Source organism: Periophthalmus magnuspinnatus, chromosome 8, assembly GCF_009829125.3.
Source record: "Periophthalmus magnuspinnatus isolate fPerMag1 chromosome 8, fPerMag1.2.pri, whole genome shotgun sequence".
NCBI classification, from domain to species: Eukaryota; Metazoa; Chordata; class Actinopteri; order Gobiiformes; family Gobiidae; genus Periophthalmus; species Periophthalmus magnuspinnatus.
In genome coordinates this window covers 9425499-9441077 of record NC_047133.1, presented here as the reverse complement: position 1 = coordinate 9441077, position 15579 = coordinate 9425499, and the positions used below count along the sequence as shown (strand labels likewise).

The 15579-nt window shown below is 39.9% G+C and overlaps 1 protein-coding gene across 1 annotated transcript in view; it reads right to left on the bottom strand.

Annotated features, from left to right (window-relative positions):
• Positions 1-15579, bottom strand: part of grin2ca (glutamate receptor, ionotropic, N-methyl D-aspartate 2Ca) — a 125970-nt gene that overhangs the window by 63490 nt on the left and 46901 nt on the right. Inside the window, exon 4 of the mRNA XM_033970925.2 lies at positions 3086-3687. Coding sequence (XP_033826816.1) covers positions 3086-3687 — 602 coding nt within the window. The remainder of the gene's footprint in view (positions 1-3085; positions 3688-15579) is intronic.

The window sequence follows — 15579 nt, the reverse complement described above, 5'->3', positions numbered from 1 at the left end:
TTTAGTATGCTAGTTGTTAGCATTACTGTGAAGGGAAAAGTCCAGCTCTGGCCTCTGAAGCTGCGACCTTCCCAAAAGAAGAGCCCGAAATTGCTGTAAAGACACGGACCTGGCAACTGTGGGGCAGATGGGTTGGGGTGGTTTTGAAGGGAGGGGGGCAGATGGGTCGGGGTGGTCTTAAAGGGAGGGGGCAGATGGGTCCGGGTGGTTTTAAAGGGAGGGGGCAGATGGGTCGGGGTGGTCTTAAAAGGAGGGGGGCAGATGGGTCGGGGTGGTTTTAAAGGGAGGGGGCAGATGGGCTCATGAATAAACAGTCTGTAATGACCTGTTTAAAAAGGCACAACACATGGAGCTGCAGTGCTTTGAAGTCAGGCTGAGGGGGCTTCAGGCTCACACTGATCACTTCACAGGAGGAGTTATGTTTACACATATTGGTTTTGTAGTAATTTGAAGTCTTTAGATAAAATAATACTGACTATTTGACATCACCACATTCTATAAGACAATCATATTTAATACAGAAGGGATAAGCTAAAATGAATATTTGAGTTCAGTGAGTTAGAAATGATCAGGTTCAACATTTGCGAATTTACCTTTTGGATATTTCATGGATATTAGATACTTTGAAGTACAATGTTATCAATGGGAAAATCTGTCTCTTGCTTAAGTGTGACATCATCCCAGTAGAAAACCACCTGAAAACTACTCAAATTTGCTTAAAGAAATCATATTGTGCTTGTGTCTGATGTATAGTTCTAATCTATGACATGTGTGGATCATTAAGTTATAATTATTATGCCATTTTAAATTGCAATATTCATCTAAAACGACTTAATAAGAGAAAGCCAAATCCTACACATATCACGGATTAAGAAAAGAAAATCAGAGAACGAAGTAAGTATGTCACAGTGGGCGTCTTTTTGAAGATACGTAATTAAAGACTGCTCAGACATGCACGTAACACTCCAAACACAACTTTGGGTGAGTAAATGAGAAGGGAAAACAACTATAGCATGGTTAAAAGCTCTGAAAAGTCGATTTTTGGTGCATTTTTCACTCACTCACTCCTACATCTATGGTCTCTATGGAAGGCAAACAAAGCCTTTTAAGCCAATCCACAATAATCCCACTAATCCTACACACATTTTTGTAATACTTTTTTGATATAAACCAGGACTTTTTCAGTCAATTTCTTCAAAATGTCTTAAAAGTGTAATATTTCAGGTTTCTTGGAATCAGTGAGAACAGGCCACCTACATCGCTCCTTATGATTAACTACACACTGACAATTTGTTTTTTCCAGTGGACCATCATCTATCATACAGGGAAAGCCTTAAAAGTAAAACGATATCTCCATGGAAACTAGGAGTAGGATCTATGGATGGGCCCATTCAATTTGAACGCAAATTGAAAGGTTAAAACACGTCCCAAACATCTATAGATGGGCAAAATCAGCGTAAAAAGTAAATAAAAGAGATGTGGGTGACTACTGTAAATACACGTACTACTCTACTCTACACTCAACAATTCTCTCTAAATGTACAAAAGTATGATACAAAATTGTACACAACAACTTGACAAACCTGATGTGATGTGCAGTAGTTTCATTAGCGGGATGCACGCTGATTGTGTTGTGATAGCGCTCTGAAGGGGGTGACTTCACATGTGGAGCAAAGGGAGGGGTGACTCAGAGTCAATCAAACCAAGTGTAAATAAACCCAGGGAAAATATAAGTACAGAACAAGGACTCAAACCAAGCGTAAATCAGTGAAAAAACAGGACTGAAACTCAAAATAAACCAAGTCTAAAAAAAGGACTATCCAGGATGGAACCAGGACTGAAACTTGAACTGATGTTAAATATGCTAAAAGAATATTCTATGAGGTGTGACAACGCAATCTTGAGCTCTATTTTCGTCTGTTTTTGGTGAAATGTTCAGCAGTAGAGCTTTAAACGATTACACTTCTGTAATTGTGAAGGAAGAGATTGCAGACTAGGTAGAGAGTTGAAAGAAGTTTTATCTGATCAGATGAATGAAGTTATAGACAGCAGGCACATGCGTTGTGCTTCAAGGGAGTTTTTCCAGTACTTATAACCCGAGAAAGGTACTATCTATAGAAGGATGGTCCAACAGGGTGGCCCAAAAGTCACTGACACTTTTAAATCTTCAATAGCTCCTATAATTCTTAAGTTATACTCACCAAATTTTAGCAGTGGGTAAACTGAACCTTCTGAAATTTTTGGTAATATATAGGGTTATAATTGTTCACTTACACTTGAACTTATCAGTACTTAAACTAGGGGAAAAAATAAAAATAATGTATTTCAAGTGTCCACCATTTTCGGTTTCGCACTGAATTGCCCGATCCAACACACTTTGCATAATATTTGAATGCCTTTCCGGGCTTATGGCTCTTATTTGATCCTCGATATTACGTTTTAAGTCCTTTGTCTGAGGTTTATTCACAAACACTTTTTCTTTAACATAGCCCCACAGGAAGAAATCAGGACTAGTCAAGTCTGTGGAGATCAAATACTGCCCCCTGTCTTTGAAAACCACTTATTATTCCTTTTATTAATCCTTTTTACGTTTGGGGCATCTCGGTAACCACTCTAAGTTTCTGAATTTGACCCACGTGACTCAAAGTACCACTGTACAATGAGGGTTCGTTCCTCTGCGCTGTATTTGCTCATTCTAATGTTGGAAGGGTCATTCTAAATGCTCTGAAAAAATAAAATAAAAATATTTAGAGACAAAAGGGTTTTTTTCAACTGTCAGTAACTTTTGGGCCACCCTGTGTAAGGACTTAACTCATTTTACACACTGTCCCTACAAGGTCATAAATGGATATACCGTTAACTGTTTACATGAAGGTAGGATGCGTCACTTAAAAAGATGCTTGCGTCACTGAAAAGATGTATTACAAGAGCTGCATCATGTAACCAAAGTGGCGGGTTCCAGTGTAGACATCTTAAAGTAAGCATGTGTCGTATTCTTACAGAGAAACAAGTCCACCTCAGTGCTGTAACACACACAGTATTCTAAAAAAAAAAAACAAAACATGCTTTCAACTTCCGCACTCACCTGAACAGCGTATCATTAGAGACCATTGGTTTGACTGGGCTGTGGCAGTCGCTGTGTCCTTCAGGTATAAACCCTCTCTGCTTCCTGAAACTCTGCACCCCCTTCACCACGATGGCCACTCCATCTCTCACCCTCTTCCTCAAACTCATCCTCCATCGATCTGTGATGATGCTGATCAGCCCGATGGGAAAACTTTCCGGAGGAGGAATGTCTGGGTTCCCCACCGCTAAACTAGGAATGATCCAAATGTACCCGGGCCCCACCAAACCCGCTTCTTTAGCCATAGCGAAGAGATACTGCGCCTCTTCGTGCGAGCAGTACACGAGCAAGACCTGGGCGTCGATCTGCTGAAGTAAACGTCGAGCCCGGATGTCGCTGAGGCCATCCGCCGACATGTCAAAGGTCAAAACGTCCTGGAGCTCCCATAGAAAGTAGCTGGTGTCGGTGAAGGACTTGATGTAATCCACAAAGGTTTCGTATCCCGGGTAGAGGCTGGTGATGACCACGAAGCTGTCCCAGTTGTACTCCTCCATCACCTTGAACATGCCGTTAATCTGTTGCTCGATGGATGCTCCCAGCTGCAGGAAGTTTGAGCCCTCGCCCTGGAAAACACGAGATATCACAGTGAGGAGAGGAAATATAACATACTAATGATGCACCAGTCTATAAACAACAGCCTATGAACAGATTGAAGTGTTTTAGTGCATATAGCCAATATCATGTTCATTTATTGACCTAATCAATAGAGGAACTGTATGCAGCCTGTGATCTTATTCTGCTTTCTGACTGGATAAGATAAGATATGCCTTTATTAGTCCCACAGTGGGGAAATTACGTGTCTTGACAACCAAAACACCAAATGACAACATAAATAAACTAAGGTTAAGGTACAATTTATTGACTCCATAGGGAACTTCATCCTCTACATTTGACCAATCCTTCAATGCGGCTGGGGCATCTCCTGACCCCACACTCAGACTGCACGTGGTGTAGCTCCAGGTCGGTAGCTGCGGTGGTCAAAATAATTACAAGTAGCGAGAGGAGTTCAGACCACGTGTCTTGGAAGTCTATTTTTGGCTTTTTCTCTTAATAAATGTATAGTTATGGGATGAACACATGGTCTTCCGCGTGCAGCTTCAAAGGCGGTGAGTGCTTCAGTACACCAGAGGTCCTCATGTGCCACACCACAACTAAACCACTGTGACAGAGCAGTGGCAGCTGGACCAGGTGCAGTCTGAGCGAGGCGGCAGGAGCGGTGAGCACCGTAGCGTGGTGCTTAGGGACCTAACTCGTTGATCCTGTTGCTAGTTTTGGTCAGACTACCTTAGCTGTGCATGATTTGGGTTGATGGGGGAAATGAGAGGGCCTGGAGGAAACCCAATCAGGCACGGAGAGAAAATGCAAACTTCACTCAGAAAGCCACGGGTTCATACATACAGATCCTTTATCTTCATCCATCCAATATGATCTCTGTACCTAGATGTATTACTGTGTGGGTATCATGTATGTAAAACTGCATTAGCGTAATGTAATATATTTTTTTTTTCTTTGTTGGGAGACATTGCAATTTTTAATAAGTGAGGTCAATAACCGATTTGAACTTCTTAAATTCACATCTGAAGACAATCCAACACTGACTTTACATTTAACACATGCATATACATTCTTTATATATTCTTTTTTTCTCCTCTTTTTTACAGTGCTGTTTTTTTAGGGGTTGTGGGAGCAAAGGGTCTGTCTCCTTCATGGTTGACAGGAGGCTGATGTGAGGTACCAAAGCGCAGAGACACAGTAGAGTCATGCTCTGAAGGTGAGAGAGAGAAACCCTAAGGGACAAAACCCAGAGAGAAAAAACCTTAACAGTCAAGACAAGAGCTCAGTCCATATACACAATACACTGAGGGTACTGTAGTCTGAACACATTCAAAAGGATTCTGAAGCAGGTGTATCAAAATATGTAAAACTGCACCGCTTCAAACCATGGGTCCTATATTAAAATGATGTTTCCATAGTGCTGTTGTGTCGTTGGCTGTCTTGTCTTGTCTATGTCTTGTTTATGAATGAATAAAAGAAAAGAATAATGTAAAAAATAGTTTGGCAACAATAGGAAATATACAATAATCAGTGTTGCTTTGGAAAATGGACTAAACAGGAATTTTTACCAAACTAAACCACATTTACTAACTAAACTAGGACTAAGCAGGACTTCTAACCATAAAACTCAAAGGAAACCAAGACTAAACCGGGAATAAACCGGGAATAAACCGGGAATAAACCGGGACTAAACCGGGACTAAACCAGGAGTAAACCAGGACTGTACCAGGACTAAACCAGGACTGAACCCGGACTGAAACTTAAACTTAATCAAGCCTAAACCAGGACCAAAACTAAATCAGACTAACCCAGGATTGAAACGAAAACTAAACCAGACTAACTCGAGACTGACACTAAAACTAAACCAGATTAACCCAGGACTGACTAAAACATGACTAACCAGTACTAAATCAGGACTAAATTAGGACTAAGCAGGACTTCTTCTAACCATAAAACTCAAAGGAAACCAGGACTAAAGCGTAATTAAAGAAGGACTAAACCCGGATTAAAGCAGGACTAAACCAGGCCTAAGCAGGACTTCTTCGCCCCACAAAAGCACGTCTCACCACTCTGAGTCGATGATTAAAGGCAGTCATATAGCAGCACATGAATCTCCATCCTTTTATGGCATGAGTGATATAACATGTGCCCGGGGCGGGACTTTAATCCCTTTACGAACACATTAGATTTTACATTCCCTCTTTATAGACACAGCGACGGGATTACATGAGAATTAAACTGATAGCAATAAGCACAAAGTCTCAGTGAAGGAACATAACATTTAATTGGATTTGTATTTATTTCATGTCACTGAGCTCATTATTCAACATGGACTGTAAAGAGCGTCAAGACAAAATGTGTAGAAATAGAGATGAGATTTTAAAGAGGTTATGACATGGTTTTCAAAGTCCTTTTAAATCATCATATTATAAGACAAATGCAGCCTTGTCCTCCTATAATATCAGAACAGTTGTTTTATAGATGGAAAATCACGTGATCAAACCAGTGGCAAGTGTGACGTCACCTATAGCTTTCGGCTTTGGTCAAATGAAGCTTATCGAGGCTAGCAGTTATGGGGGCGAAATTGGAGCCGAGTCCCATATTAGCAATGCTGTCAATCAAACCTGTTGCTAATGCTAGAGGGAATGACCTCAGAGAAAGAAAGCGCCTGATTTGTCTGTTATTAATGTTCTTATCTTGATTTATGGACACATCAGAATAAAAATACCAAGACCATGTAGAGCAGGTTAATACGAATATTTTAAGACCAAAATGATGAGCCTGAGAGCAGCAGTTACAGCCGGAAGTGCAGCCCATGCTCAGTTCTTATTGGAATGAAGCGGCTAGCAGGTTAGCTACGTCCATTTATACATACAGTCTAAGACAGGGTTGTCCAAACTACGGCCCCGGGGCCAAATGCGGCCCTCAAACCAATTTTTGTTGGCCCTCATTCCTCCTCCTAAACTGGCCCAATTGATCAGGAAGTATTTTTTTTACTACAAACTGAAGAGATGCTACCTCTATAATCTGAATAACATCACATTGCATTCTGACACAGACCTAAAAATAATCTTCCAAGTTTTATTAAAGGTACAATGTCTCTGTCAAACCTGTGTTAAATGCATCATTTGACTCGTTATATCGACACTGATCTGTGGCCCTCAGCTTCAAATATGTTTCAGCATGTGGCCCTCGGTGAAAAAAGTTTGTACACCACTGGTTTAAGATGTAGACAAGTTGCAGAATGGTCATACATGAGAACAGGAGTAACTCATACTGATCAATTGCGATTTTCAACTTGAAAGAATACTGCATCTTTAAACTACATTTGCATTCACCTCAGTACCACTCACCACAACATTTTACTCCTTATTTCCACAAAGTCCAACTCCTTCGTGAGCAACAGCACAGAGCCGTAAGCACGAGGAGGAGCGACTGTAAAGATGTAGATTAACAAAGATCAGACAATTAAGCCGGCAGAGACAAATCTATAGACCCATTAAAGCGGACCTATTATGCAAAATCGACTTTTCAGAGCTTTTAGCCATGTTTTAGTTATTTCCCTTTCTCATTTACCCTCTTGAAGTTGTAATCACCCCTCTCTCTGTAACTGCTGCTGTCAGGCTCATCATTTTGGTGTTAAGATGTTCGTATTATATAAGGACTAACTTGTGAAATGTGCTTTAAGTGTACCTGCTATATGTGCTCGATATAAAAACATAAAAGAAACCCACTCTACACGATCCTAGTATAGTAGTCTTAAATATAGTATATTTTGCTATTGTGTCTGTAAATCAAGATATGAACATTAATAACAGACAAATCAGGCACCTTGTTACCCAGAGGTCGCGTGTTAGCAACAGGTTTGATTGACAGCGTTGCTAAGCATTACCTTCAATATCTTTGCTCTGGATCTTTTGTTGCTATGATACTCACATTCAGAATTCCAAACTCGGCTTCAAATTCACCCCTATAACCGCTAACCTCGATGAGCTTCATTTGACTGGAGCCGAACTCTGTGGGTGACGCCACACTCACTTAGTCCACTTCTTTACACAGGTTATACCCGCGCTGCTGGTTTGGCAACGCGGTCAAGCAAACGTTACCAGGAGAGCGACGTTAGGGAAACAAAACCAAATTGATCTGTTATTAATGTTCCTATCTTGAAAGCATGATTTTTTTTTTTTTGCTTCATGTGTGAACCTATCACATTACTTTACTCTTAAACCTGGTGTTGAATACTGTTACAACATTGAGATGAATGTGTTTCTCTGTAAGAATGAGAAACATGCTTATTTTAAGAATGGACACTGGCACTGGAATCTGCTACATCGGTAACATGATAAGGGTATTGATCTTCCGGTTGACAAGAGGTTTTATAATACATCTTTTTAGTGACGGCAAGCATATGTTAGCGACATATTCTACCTCCATGTAAACAGTTAATGGTATATTCATTTATGACCTTGTACGGACAGTATGTACATTTAGTTTAAGCCCTTATAGGACCATCTATAGATAGTATGTTTCTTGGTGTATAAGTACTGGATGGCTCTTTTGTGCATTCAACACACACTCAACTGGGGGAACACAGGAACTCACATACTTAGGGACAAAGTTGTGACATTACAGACAGAGGGGTGACAGGTTTTCGATGGGAACTGAAATGGAGCCAGAGCAAATGAAGCCGAGTCACTCCCATGCCCACTCGCTATTTGTAAAGCGGCGGCTAGCAGGTTAGCTCTGTCCATTTATATATACAGTCCATGATTTAAATGAAAACTTTTAAAGAGTCTATTACTGTTATTATTATTGACTGGCGTTCAGAATAGGCTACAGAACCAAAACATCACGCTTTGCACATGACCTTTAAAACCACTCAATCGGACAGAGGAGTAGCGGATGTTTCGGTTTTGTCCAATGCTATAAACCTTTCATACATCAGCCGTCTCCCACTACCACGGAACCCCTGACCTAGAGCTGGTCCCGGGGCAGAGAATGGAGTGCTTCTTCCCCAGAGACGGACAGGCAGGGTCAGTGGGGAGAAAAGTGTTCCATCAGCCCCTGGAGCTGTAGAAGCCTGGATAACGCTTCAAACCAGTGAACACAGTCAGATCACAGGAAAACATCAAGGACAAAAGTGATGAGTTAGCGATGTAAGGTTATTTTGTTCTCTTATTATTAACTGTTGATGTTCACTTCACAACGACGCTAGTCAAAAGGTTCATACGTGATAATACGGGGACTGATTCTCATCGAAATTGTGAAGAAAATAAACGCAATAATCATCTTAGTTTGAGTAGCCCATTTATAGCTTTAATTTTTTATATTATAGGTATTTTTATAGTATTTTAATTCTGTTAAAAGTCCACGATGTACCTTTTCTATGAGGACTATGCTGTGTCTCCATGGTAATATTATTTCTTTGCCAGGAGTGTCCCACTTGTCCCCCTTTATGGCACTAAATGAACCTATTTGCAGCTATTGAGTTACAGATGTTTTTATTGCTTGGAAATATCTTGAAAAACAAAGCATTTTTATTGTGAGCAGGGTTGCCTCTCCGCAGATCTGACAACTGTAACTTGGCCTAGCAGCATCACTTTCTTGACTCCATAGTAATAGATACGTATAATGCCATACTGTGGACCATTATAGGCAATCTCCATGGAGACAGTGGACATTTACTCACCCGAAGTAGTAGTTGGGGCGATTCGAGTATGTTTGAGCAATCTTTATCTTTAGCGTATTTTCAAGATGCCATTTTGCCGATTAACCCCTGTTTTTACCGGCATGCGCCCACAACCCTGCTCTTACTTTGTTTTCCAATTTTATTTTCTTAATTAGTGATACATGTAGTCACTTTGGTACTCGTTAGTGTGATCTTCAGATATGCATCAGAGGTGCCGACAGCTACACGGCTCTTTGTTGCGATGACATTTACGGCGACGTCAGCTCCCACTGGGCACCGCAGTTTTCGAACTTGTTTCTTTTATTAAGTCGTTTTAGATGAATATTGCGATTTAAAATGTCCAAATTACACCATAATGATCCACACGTGTCATAGATTATAACTAAATAGCAGACACATGCACAATTAGTCTTCTTTAATGAAACCAAATGACACCAAATCCAGGTCTTGCTTGGTGCTTTGTCCAAAATATAACAGAAGACCATATCTCATGAAACAGGCTGACATAACTGTATGCCGCTGGGCTGAGATCATGTGTTGCATTGTATTACATGTGTTAGCGCTTCAGAGCTAAACAAACCGCTCTTCCTGATGATGTAACAGCCTGCGCTTTGCTAATTATGATCTGAGAGCGGAAGGAAGACTACTGTACTCCTTTATGGTCAATTCTGGCAATAATAAAGATAGCAAGAACTTTGTTTTGTTTTTAGCTTTTCTGCCAGATACAAAAAAATGAATATTCACAATTTTGTTGTAGAAGTAGTGGTTAATGTATATCAGTACATTACTCAGCTCCCAGACAAATGAACCCTCAACCTCTTCCATTGTAGGGAGTATTATACCTCTGATAATGTAGGCCAAGATAACAAGGACTGAGCTGGCAATGTGCCTTACAGTGTATTTATAGATGCTGTTATATATCCAGAAATAGATTATTTATTCATTTATTTATTTATTTTTATTTATTTATCTATAGTGCTATATTTAAAAATCGCTAGGATTTTTTTTTTTCAATTTGTCTTCACAGCTCAAAGTGCAAGGTCTGAGTAAGACACATTCACAACATATTTATTTTGTACATTATAGAACGATGAAAAGCTGCACATACAATTTAATCAGTCTTAATTACTGTACAGCTTTACTGTCTTAGGGCTGAGAACACTTTCCATAGTATCTCATGTGTTGTCATTTAAAGGTGCTCTTTCTTTACACGGAAGTCGTCACCTACTTGTTTCTATGACTTTTCTATACGTATTTTGTTGAAGAAGACCATAGAAAGAGTTTGGTCAGACTTTAAATGGGGAGGTAACGGGGATCCTACTAAAACAAAACAAAATTTCTCAAATTAAGATAAAAAATAAGGTAATTTTATTCCAATGTGATGTTTTATTTATTTATCTTTTTTATTATTTGTTAATCATTTATAAAATTTTGTTTATTTAAGTAACATTGCATTAGACCAGATGTATTGTGCTCATTGTGTATAAGTGCTCATTTTCAACCCCTGTCCTTAAGGCGCTTCCAAAAGGGTTTAGAGTCCAGAAAGGAATGTGTAAATTTCTATATAGCAGTAAACAATTACATGATAAAACATAAACATAAAATTTCAAACCCGATATCGATACTAAGGCATGGACTCAATACTCAATACCAATTCTGATACCAAGAAGATAATAAAAACACTCTTTTTGACAATACAATGTGATTTTCAGCATTAAATTGTACTCTCTTTTATATTCCCATGTGGCTTTATATCTGTGCAATCTCTCAGTCGTACAGGTAGGTTCCATAGTAGTTCAGGGGCGTTTACTAGTCTATGTGTCTTATACTTGTTCTGATACAACTCAAAATCTTGGTAAAGCTATTCAGTACAGGTACATTTCTGTCCTGTGAATGTGACTTTTCAGTATCGACACCTGCTCAAATGAGTATCTAGTTTCAATACTAGCTTTAGCATCAATTATAATCAGATTTTAGACACTCCTGACAACCCCAGAACAGCGGAATAACATGTAACACAAGTCTTCAATTTGCATAACTCCAGCAGACTGTCACTATTGTGTTTGTTAAGTCCCTATTATATCCTCATGTCCCTGTCTGCTACAGTAAATGTCACATAACGAACTGATATTTATGCATGTACGGGTTTGAACTACAAAGCAGATTACACCACGCTGAGCTCCACAAGATTACGCTGCAAAACTGAACAAAAACATCGCTCAACGACTCAAATCTATGGACCAAACCCCTCTGCGCTTGTACGCGACTCCCACTTTTTAGTTTATGACATTTTAGCCGACAACGATAGCCCCAAAAACGTGAAATATCGTGCCATTTGAACGATTGGAGATTAGCGAACGTGGTCACAGTTGAGTAAGACTAAGGCCTAATACAATGATTATCTCCGAGGCCAGCTGTTTACATACCACGAGGATGTATGCCAGAGAAGCAGACATATTTCAGTGGGATTTAGAAGGGACAATGCTCTCAAATAGCAGCTGGACATACAGGAGGGAGGGGGGAATTATTGTATAGGGATGTGGAATATCGCAGTATGTTTGGTCAGATATTCAGTCAGGTTTCATTACAGAGGTTATACAGAGGCAGTGGCATCATTTTATTTGAAAAATGACCCTCAACATTCCCACTGAGAGGCACCGAGGCAGAGCTATGGGCACTTTAAAGGTCCTAGATTACACAAAATTGACTCTTGTGGGCTTTAAACCATATTATAACACTGTTAGCTTCTCAAAAACATACCCGGAGTTGTGTTTTTTTGTTGCATTCACATTATTAGTCTGTCTACATCTCCAAAGCTTAAAATGCTCTGTTCCACCTTGTGATGTCATGATGTAGGTAGTTTTCACGTTAACAACTAGCTTTTGCAGTAGAGAGAACAGAATTCCAGGGCTGAAATCATCCAAATTATTCTAGTGAAGGTGCATCGAGTTTAAAAACACAGTGGAGCACTTCCTGTATTACCACATGATGACATCACAAGGTGGAACAGAGTGTTTTTGGTTTGAACTGAAGAACTTAACACCTAAATATGCAGGGTTTGTGTGTTAAACATGTGTAAATGAAACAAAACACGACTCAAGATATGTTTTTGAGGAGGTAAAGAACATTACTGTATAACATAGATCAGAAAATAGCGTAATATGGGATCTTTAAGAGACAAAAAGTGTTTTTTTTGCTTTTTTGGCCACGTTTTTGAGCTGTTTTTTAGATCAAATTAGCTTTGTACATCAACATGGAAGCTGCGATTAGTTTCTCCATTGTTGCTGTGATCGTGCAGAGCTTAGCTAGCTTGTTAGTTAACCACAGGGAGAAATAAAGGACACTTCACCCACAATAATTAATCTCCTCAACACACAGACTCAGTGTCAGTGATACGTGTGAGTGTGTCTGCAGTGTCCCTTTGCTTAAATAACTGTTCACTAACAGCTTTTGCACTGTTGACTTGATTTTCGTGTTTTAGAGTCAGGCACAAACTAAATATTAAAAAGAGTTGTAGACTTTTATATTTGTTATTAAGCGGTAGCATTTTAGTTGTGTTTTGAGCTTTTACAGACGAAAATGTCATTATTTGCCACTGACACTCATAATATTGCCTCCATAACCTGCATAACCTTTAAAGAACAGTCCAATACGGCGATAAAAATTGAATAGTGAGCTCATTCTCCCTTCCCTTCACCTTATCCTTTGATTTTCTAACTTTCTGTTGGTTAAATCAACACTCTTGTTCGGCCCTTCGAGACGACTGCTCTTGTGATTTTGGGCCTTATAAAAATAAATTGAATTCCTGTGGCTATATACTGGGATCCAGAGTAAACACTTCTTATAATGAGAAATAATAATACATCAGATTTATATGGCTGTTTTTTGACACTCAGAGACGCTTTACAGCATTATTCATTCACTCCACACTTTTGGGTGTAAGATACTATAGTAGCCACATCTGCCAATCTGCACCAGTCACACACACACACCATATTCATACAACGCAACGTGAGTGAAGTGTCTTGCCAAAGGACACAACATCAGTTTTTGTCACTGGTGCCCTTCTCTGACACCTGGGATTGCCACCGGTCTCCCATCCAATTACCAACCAGGCCCGACATGCGTAGGATTCAGCAGCGTAATTTTGGTACAAAGGAAAAAAAAACCTGCAACATGGAACACGGACTAGCTTCTTTTATTAAGTCATTATAGATGAATATTGTTGATTTAAAATGTGCAAATTATAACGTAATGATCCACAGGTGTCATCGATTATAACTATAGAGCGACACAAGCACAAGACGTCTGCTTTAAATAAAAACAGTGTGATGTTTTCTATAGATCATGAATCATTTACAATAAGCACACTTCTGTACAGTATTTAAAGGTGCAATATCTTTTTATATGTCTTTTTTCTGGTGGACAATTTGCCATTCTTGTCTCCATGGAGATGTTATCGCTCAGCCTGAAATGTTCCACAGTATAACATACAACATGTCTATCTCCATAGAGACAAACCACCAGTGCAGGTCATAGGTCAGATTTATGGAGAGGTGAGTCTGTTCACAGTAAGAATGCATTTTAAAAGTATATAAAGCAATTAAAATGTTTGAGATTAATGCTATACTGTGGAAGAGTCCAGGCTCTTTTTCCTGAGGTGAAAAGTCTTGATCAAGGACACGAGGACGTAAGCAATAGTAGCCTCTGTCCTATTTATAGAATGTGTAAAAACACGATTCCTGAGTCTTAGTGATAATCCCGGTTGTATAGGAGCTGCGTGCGATCATGTGACGTCAACCAGAACAGGAAGTGAGTCCAAGCTACTTCCTGCGGCGAGCTGGACTTAGACATATGTCACTGAGTCTGAGCCAGGACGCCTCTCCACAAGAGCAACATATGAGAGAGAGGGAGAGAGGGGGAGAGGGGGAGAGAGAAAGAGAGGGGAGAGCCAGGACGCCTCTCCACAAGAGCATCATATGAGAGAGAGGGAGAGAGGGAGGGAGACGAGAAAAAGATGGGGAGAGATAGAGAGAGAGGAAAGGGAACGAGAGCCAGACACCCTCTCCACAAGAGCAAAATATAAGAGAGAGGGGGAGGGAGAGAGGGAGGAGGGAGAGCTAGGGAGAAAGGAAGGAGAGAAAGGGCAGCCAGTAACCCTCTCTACAAGAGCGAATGCATTTCATTTGAGAGAGAGAGAAGGAGAGGAGGAGGGAAAGAGAAGAGGGAGAGCCAGGACCCCTCTCTACAAAAGTATCATGAGAGAGCGGAGGAGGGAGACAGAGGGAGGGAAGGAGAGAGAAAAAAAAGAGGGGTAGAGAGGGAGGGAGAGGGAAGTGAGAACAGTAGATTAGAAAGTTAAAGAGAAGGAGAAGTACAAGAAGAGAAAGAGAAAGTGAGGAGAGGAGAGATAGTCACTTGCTTGGAAACCACTTGCCTCATGGATCAATAAAAATCATAATTACTTTTATTCATCAACAATAGGAACTTTGTTTTGTTACAGACAGGCAGCCGACCAGCACAATAACAGTTATCAAAAACAAAGAAAGGAAATATCCCCAGAGAAAACTATATAATTAAAAAAACAAAAACATAATACCCTCATGACATATTTACATCTTAAAGGACCTGAACCTGATATTTTGACCTCAAGAGCTTCTTATACAATCTGTCATCATCTGTCTACTGTCTGCATTTAAGTATAAAGGCTTTTATTGTGGTAATCAGGAAGTGTTAGCATGCTAGTTGTTGCACATTATTGTTAACAGTGACTAAAAACTATGCACTGATCTCTGAGAACTGAGAAAAGCACTTATAAACTCATCACTGTGAATAATGAGGATGCTCAGAATGCATAAAGTAGATGAGGATAAACTTTGGTCCACTGCAAACCGTTTAAAATGAACTTGTTCTGTTTTTCTCTCCCTAAAAAGTCTAACACCGTCATAACAATCTAAGTGAGGTTATAGAGCTAACATTGATAACAAATATTTACGCGTTTAAACACTGCAAAATGAGAAAATAACAAGATATATAAAAACTACATTAAAAATCCTGTCTTCTCCCAAGCCCTGATTCAAAGCGCATTTAGCAGCAGCTCTCATTCCTGCAGACAGGTTTGGCCCGGGAGCCGTGGATCTTTTGGCGGCTTTTCATTACAGATAGATTTGTGGATAGTGACTAGCGGCAGGTGTGCTAACGGCTATCGACC